The sequence below is a fragment of the Lepisma saccharinum genome, chromosome 2 (genome assembly GCF_977018435.1).
Source record: "Lepisma saccharinum chromosome 2, izLepSacc3.1, whole genome shotgun sequence".
In the NCBI taxonomy this organism is placed as follows: Eukaryota; Metazoa; Arthropoda; class Insecta; order Zygentoma; family Lepismatidae; genus Lepisma; species Lepisma saccharinum.
Genome location: NC_139230.1, coordinates 210,205,996 through 210,214,264, shown reverse-complemented (window position 1 = coordinate 210,214,264; position 8,269 = coordinate 210,205,996). Strand labels below are relative to the sequence as shown.

Sequence of the window (8,269 nt, the reverse complement as noted above, 5' to 3'; positions counted from 1 at the left end):
AGAATCAATGGAAGAAAACATTATGGAAATATCTTGAGAATCAGTGGAAGGAAAGTTGACGGAAATGGTTGGAATGAAAAGAGAGATAGGATAAATGGAACGACAATTGAAAGACAGAGATAGGAAATGGGGAGATAAATAGTGGAAGTTGAAAGAAAGAGCTAGGAAGAATTAGAGAGAGAGAGAGAGAGAAACAGTGGAAGAAAAATTGAAAGAAAGAGATATGAATAGGAGAAAAAAATAGTGGAAGTTGAAAGAATGAGCTAGGAAGAATGTGAAAGAGAGAGAAACAGTGGATAGAAATTTGATAGAAATTTATAGGAAAAGGAGAGACAAATGATGGAAGTTGAAAGAAACAGAAAGAAAGAATGAGAGAGAGAGAGAGAGAGAGAACCGTTGAACCTGAAAGAAAGAGCTAGGAAGAATGAAAGGTAGAGAGAAAGACAGTGGGAGGAAATTTTAATAAAAGAGATAGGAAAAGGAGAGAGAAATAGTGGACGTTGAAAGAAAGAGCAAGGAAGAATGAGATAAAGAGTAAACAGTGGAAGGAAATTTGAATGAAAGAGAGAGAGAGAAACAGAGGAACAAAGAAAGAGAGACTGTGGAGATAGCAGAGAGAGGGAAGCTGCAGAAGATAAAGAAAGAACGTAAGGAAAAAGAGAGAAAGATATTGGGGTAGAAATAAACAAAAGAAAAGAATTCACAACAGCCGAAAATAATTTGTCCAGCCCTGAGCCCACTTCAACGAAATTCTCTGATGACGCCATAGGGTCCACGGTTAGCCTCCGAAAATTGAACTTTCTTATTTTTACTTTATTTTAGCATTCCAAGTATTTTGAAACAAATTTATCTATTGGAATAAATCAAGTTGATCTTTAAAATAACTCACATGTCATTAATTTATGACACATGCCCTCACGTGAAGATTCTAAGCTCCAATTGCACATCATTAATTTATGTATTTACTTGAAAAATCCTTAATACAGAGTGGAACTATTTTGTATCAGCATGTCAACAAAGAAAAAATAACACAATATTACGTATAGAATTTATATTTTTGTTACTTAGCGTCGCTTTTCTGTCACTTTTGGATATTCGCGACGATAAATATGAGTGGTGATAACATGTAATTGATGAAGTGACACTCACAAAGAACACCCTTACCTACACCGGGATTTGAACCGGGGACTTTGATAGTGAGATCGAAAGTCGACCACTTATGTATATACAACAGCAACAGTAATAATAAATAATAATGCTACTAACCAACAATAGAGCCATCACTATGAAGTCTTTAGCTGCTTGATATATGCTATGGTGAACGTTCGTTGAAGAGATGGAAGCCTGCAGAACCATTTAATGAATTAAAGATAGTTCCTCATCTAGAAACTTTCCAGCCTTATAAGAAATACGTATGTTGTACATATATGACACATTCAGGTTTATAAACAAGTGTAAACGTCAACTTTGAGTCATAATTGTTACAACTAGCTCTACTATTTATAATTATATTATTAGTACTTAAATGTAAAATAAAATAATTATTTATGTACAACAGTAAAATAATCTGAGCATAGTTTTGTTAATTATTTTGTATCTACCCAGATCAAAAGAGCTTCTACTGTAGTGAAGAAATAATAACTAAACTTATTAAATAAATAATTCTTACGTTTATGATTCTTTTCAGTGGCTCCAGGAATTGACCCATTCTATTTCAAATCCAACCTTCAAAGAGGAATGCGTATGAGAGTGACGTGTGTTGTTAGCAACGGAGATTTTCCCATTACCATAAGATGGCTGAAAGATGGTTCCCCAGTATCAAAGGATCTAGGAGTAACACAAAAGACGTTAGATGAATATTCTAGCACATTGGCTTTCGGTAGCTTGGATATCAAACACACTGGGAACTACACCTGTCTTGCTTCCAATGATGCAGCCACAAGCGGACATACGGCTCGTCTAGTAGTAAATGGTAAATATTATTAATGTCTATCTGAATACTGTCAGGATTGTTAATAGCATTTGTATGAACTGGTTTCTAAGAAAATACGACATAACTTTTGTTAAGAGTTCTACATATTGTGTATAAAATAATGCTACCAACGTATGATTAAAATCACTTGAATGTGCTTTCGACCTTTCTTCTTCAAAGTGGAAATTTAGATTATTATTTTCCGCTATTCTTTTCTTTTTACATCATGGAGAGTTCTAAAAAGAAAAGTAAAATGAACTTCAAATATTAACTTTTGAATAGAATCTATTGTTTTTTGAAACAATCATTTGTCTTGTATTTTTAATACATGATATCGTTTTTGTACCTATGTGGGCTAATCGCAGCGGTGATAATGAATGATTAAATCAATTTGATGTTGGGACACTCACAAATTTACCCCCAGGACTCGAACCTGGGACAGTTGATGGTGTGATCATGGGTCCAGCATTCAACGTAGTCGGCTACTGGGACGACACACGAATCTTAATCATTATCATTACAATATGTTATTGCTTTCAACATTCCAGGTTATTCTGCGTGTCAACCATTTCTCAAAGAACTATTGTTTTTATAATTCCAGTGCCTCCTTCATGGCTGCTGGAACCTAAGGACTCGGAAGTTTCGTTGGGAAAGAGTGTGGCCCTTCCATGTGCCGCAAAGAGCTCGCCAGCTCCTCGCATTCAATGGAAAAAAGCGGCTGGCCCTTCCCCTTCGCCCTACATAGACTTGGCCCATGCAATGTCCAATTACAGGTAAGTTACGGTTATGTTTGATATCCTAGTTGTCACTAAGAAATCATTATATTTCAGATGTGAGCATTAAAAGTACATATATTTGAATATTGAAATATAAGATTTATCGTTTGCCCAATAAAAAATACTTTCAAAACATTTATAAAATAAACTATTAATATATTGTATATTTTCTCACAGTATATTGTGATATTCATGTGCTATAATTATTACTTATATTGTATATGGGTTAGAATTTTCTCTAATTAACCACACATTTTTTCTCTTCACTTTCTCAATTAACTTAATTCAAAATGGGCACATATGATTGTTCTTGCTTTGCTTGAAACATACTGATGGTTCGTTATATAGTTATGTAGATATGCATGTTTCCGCCCAACGTTTGTATTTCTATTAAATGACACCTACAAAATCATATATAAATACATTGAATTTAAGATTTGTACAGCAAATATAATGATATTTAAACAACATGCAACAGTGTTATATTTAGTAAGTGGCAATCCAAAAAGAAAGAAATGCGTGGTGACATGTAATCTTTGGGAATACAATAGTTTAAAGAAGTTTCTCGCAGTAGCAAGAAAGTTGTATCGTCAGTTACCTGCTTGATTTCAAAATTCCAAAATGAATTTCTCAGTGACAGCTAGGCATATATGTATAGAATAATTTAATTCTGGCTAAATTTTTCGGATTTTCAAACTTGCACTGATTAACAGGTGACATTTTATACACAGACTTAATATTTATCTGGTAAACATTCGAGTCCATGTGTTTCATAAACGAAATAAGAAATTAATTGAAATATTGACATCAGCCGTATTGTGTTTCGAATATGTGCAGATGTAAGGAATAATTATGGAAGTGGACATTCTGTAAGATGTACTGGTATTTTTGATTAATTTTAGATCTGAACAGACAAGGTCTATAATACCATACTGTATTATAGCTATATGACTTTATGAAAATGTGACTTCAACAACAGTGAGAATATGAACTAACCGGAATGTGGGGTTAAATTATGCATATAATTGACTTATCTGCCTTTAATATGATTTAGAGATTCGTAAAAATAAAATAAATTTGTAAAGAATTCTGGTACAATTGTAAGGAATTGAAATAAAATTAAGGGACTTACTAAAATTAATAGTTAAATTATATCACGTACGGAAGTACAAATATGGATCTAAATATAAAAGGTTGAATATCAATTGAAAATAGTGTTAGTATGATTATTCAACACATAAAGTGAAATAAACCTACTACGGAAAAAAATATGGGACAATACATTACGGGATGAAAACAAAATAGGTATGAAGTGTTCGGATATCGTTTACACGAAATAATCAACAGAACACTTTAGGACGACGAGACTTTATGTAATAGACATACCACTTGCAAGTTAGTGTTTAACTGAGGACACACTCTGGTTATATGAACCGTAACTTTTCTGGAACGTATCTCAGAAAATGGTAATATTATAAGATGTGTTGCAGAGAAAGATGTAACACACAAAAACAGAACTTAGTAGCATACTGTGCAATACAATTTACATTTCCCTTACTTAATCAATTATATACCCATTACGAACACTAATATATAAAAGATTTCAAATGTGTATTATATACTTAGAAATGTATATTCCTTATAATGGTAAACTTACAAACATTTAGTGAACCCACATATTGCGAATATACTTCACATCCGTTTCTTTCTTTTTGGATAGGTCATGCTTTTTATATTGGCCAGTTTCCTTCACAATGTTAGTGCAATGTTTATGCAAACCGAATAATGATGTACCTGGATTGATTTTTTATCTTACGATATCATTGTAGGAAAAGATAACTCTTCATACATTAAATATTTATAATATGCTACTGCAGAAAAAGTAAAAAATATAATTGCTTGTAGTTGTGATATGTGAATCTTTAAATTAAAACTACTATTTTGATGTTGTTGATTTAAGTCTACTTTATGCACAGTAAGGCTAATCGGGTCTGGACCTACAGTTTAAAGTGGGATCCGAACCACATGTGCCTCCACCGGGTATCGAACTCGGGACCCCTTGATTACAAGGCAACAACGCTACCACTGCGCCATCGGGGAGGCCACTATTTACGGTTTTATTAGCAGTTATGAAGAAATATATTATCTACGTTAAAACATTTTAAAATGAAAAACACTAAAAACTTATTAAATTTGTTTTAAGTTCTGTAGCAGACTTCTTGTGTTTTGATTCCGATAAAATAGAACTGTACGTTACTATCCGCTTCTTCTTTCTACATAAATTGTATGTGACTTCAAGCCCATTGAAAGTTCTCTGCGTGCATAAAACTAATGATGTGCTGTTCTGTGTTCTGATGATTTATCACGTTTCCACAATTTGCTTTAGAGTTTTTAAGTCCACTCTATGCACAGTAAGGCTAATCGGGACTGGACCTACAGTTTAAAGTGGGATCCGAACAACTATGTGCCTCAACCGGGTATCGAAACCTGGACCTCTTGATTACAAGGCGACGACAATACCACTGCCCCATCGGGGAGGCCAGTTTGCTTTAGACTTGGAAAAAAGGTTTCAAAATTGAAGGGATTGCGATTGTAGAACTGTGGTTTTGTAATATACTTAAAGGTCCACAGTAAACATATTATGCACTGTTAACATGAATTCAATATTTACTTTCAAAATATTTATGAAACATTATATGTATTAAACGTAACACTTTCTAATAATAATAAATTGCGCAAAAAAATTGAGAATCAACAATGATTAGGTATAATTTATTTTTCTACGTAAAACATATTTTTATTAACAACTACTTCTGATTGGAAAGTTTTAAAAGCTATGATTCAAGACCACAAATAAAATTATAAATGGAAATATATATTTAGTATGAAGTATTCAACCAATTAATCGATCTGATATCAGTTATCAATTCTCATTAGCTCTTTCTTCAAACGCCAGTGACTTTATTACATTCATTTGCATAAACATTGTAGTGTTAATTGGTGCAAATACAACCCATATTCCATTCAAAATTATAGTTATCATAAACTTTCATATCTCTTTTCCAGTATTCAACGATAATATGAGTATCTTTCCGACATGTGCAAAAAAGCAAAAGCTACTTCTAACGCAAGTACCAAATATCTCTTGGAGCGTGCTACTAAGAAAGAAATTTAGGTTTCCTTACTTCAGAAAATGTAATAAGGAACGTATTACGCTTGTGATACTGAGGTTAGCGAAAATTGCTGCCTTCGCGTATGATCAAGAGAGAGTAGAAGAGACCTGAAGAAACTTAATCGAATCGTTTACATCCAAGGAATAAATTAATTTTGGAGGTCTTGCGTGTATTTACAAATATCAGTTAATTATTTCGACAATGAAGTCCTTAACTCTTTCTGATATAGTATATGAACAACCATAACGCCTTTAGAAACATTTCCTAAGAAGTGGACATATAGTAGATATGATTATAAACTGTAAGGTAATGAGCCTCTTAAACTGTACAAGTTCCATAATATTATTATGACAATCAAAAAAGCAAGCCGACAAAAAGAGGCAAGGTTGTATCTCATATTTGACTAATGACAAGGATCATTTGAAGAAACAGAAGTGAATGTTGAATATTAATGTGAAATTGCACATAGAAAGAAATTTGATTTGACGTGATATTACTAATGTTTCAGGATGTACATGATTATAACCGAATATTAAAATGTGATAATTCATTTGGTTCTTATGGTCAACAAAATATCGTTAAATATCCTATATCACACTCACTGAATATCATGAACTAGAAAATGCCATTGGCACACAAAATATTGATATATTCTCAGTAAAAAATCTCAAATTTATTAAAGGATTCCCGTTGGAGTTACGCTATTTAACTATGGGTTCATGCTTATTCGGAAATATTTTTTAAAGTTTACATAAAATATACTTTAAATGATTCCTACATTAAAATTATGATGTCAGCAACAGTATCAAAGCATTTTACTTTAGATTTTAAAATTTTAGCACACGAATATACCATGATTCAATTTTATTAATTTTATAATATATTATTATTACCAAGTCAAATCGAACAGAATGTCTACCGCCAAAATGTCAGAAAAATATTAAAACACTAGTATAATATGGATATTGTATAGTACATTTTGTTTCAAGAATATGAAACACATGTTATTCATGGTAACATCGAACTGTTGCTTCATACTTAAAACTGTTACTTGAAAACTGTGTTTCACTGTAAAGTAACAAGTCTGTATTGAACAAAAAATATATAATATATTTCTAGTGAAATAAACTTGTCAAATAAAGTATAAAATTTGAATCAACATTATATTTACCTTATGTTTACAAGCCGACAATTTCAAAAGGACATGCACGGTGTCAAATATTACAAGAAATTTTGGATGGTAATATTGCATGTAAGAAAGGGAGAATTCAATGGTAAGTGGAAATGAAATACAAGACCTTACTCATAGATCACTATCAATGCGTCAGAATGAACAGAATCAGCTACCATTAATGAAACTTCTATTAAGGCAGAATTGTATAGAATATACGCGTAGTTGAAGAATACCAACGTATATTAATGTGGTCACGTTTGTAAATACAAGAACGATAAAAGTTGGAATAACGAATTAACATTTATGATTGGAATATACAAGGAAATATTTTTTCGTATTTTGTGAGACACTGCAGCAAGAATTTACAAATATATGTTGAGAAACATTGAAGGCTTAAATTATGGACACATGGACTGTAAGTGGAGTTTTTAAGAGGAATACCAACACATCCAGTGATACAGATAAAACAATTGAACGAAACGTAACAGTTCATACGGGAGATATATTAATTTTGAAACAAAAATGATTAACAATAATGATAAAACTCGTGAAAATATTCATAAAGAATACTATTTTAGATCGAGAGATAAATAGTGTGTGTACATAAGCATAAATAAGAACATATCAAGACAAACACAGATACGAATATTCAATATGACTTGCAGAAATAAAATTAAGAAAAATATATATTTCCCAAACGATGCTGTAAGATATAGGTGTATAGATGCAATGATATGTATTTTCTATTTAAGACAATTTCCTCCACTAGTAGGTATTTACCTTATAAATTCTTACAAAAGATATGTAAGAAGTCCAAATCTATGGCATACAAAATAAAATTTATGACACAAAATAAGTCAGTAAGATTGAAAGAGAATTCTACTTTAATCTCATGAGTTACATGAAAGAAAACAAAAATGAAATACATGATGTCAAGATGTTCCTTTTAAAAGGAAAACCATAGATTATCAGCATCAAAGAGAGAATCCTTTCAAAATTAGGAAATACGTACTTCAAACTCTTTAAAGTAATAGCTACTTCATTTTGTTGAATCTTAATCGATGGATATAATTTTGGAGAAAATAGTAGGGAAAAAAAAGAAATGAAATCCCTTCATCACGTTTATTTGAATGTTTATTTGAATGAAAATAGCTTCAAAGTGCTTATCATAAGC

The 8,269-nt window shown here is 31.7% G+C and overlaps 1 protein-coding gene across 2 annotated transcripts in view; it reads left to right on the top strand.

Annotated features, from left to right (window-relative positions):
* Positions 1-8,269, top strand: part of LOC145984293 (cell adhesion molecule Dscam1-like) — an 875,949-nt gene that overhangs the window by 766,288 nt on the left and 101,392 nt on the right. For both annotated transcript variants that reach the window (XM_083117935.1, XM_083117934.1), the window contains exons 15-16: positions 1,688-1,972; positions 2,574-2,745. In XM_083117935.1, coding sequence (XP_082974061.1) covers positions 1,688-1,972; positions 2,574-2,745 — 457 coding nt within the window. The remainder of the gene's footprint in view (positions 1-1,687; positions 1,973-2,573; positions 2,746-8,269) is intronic.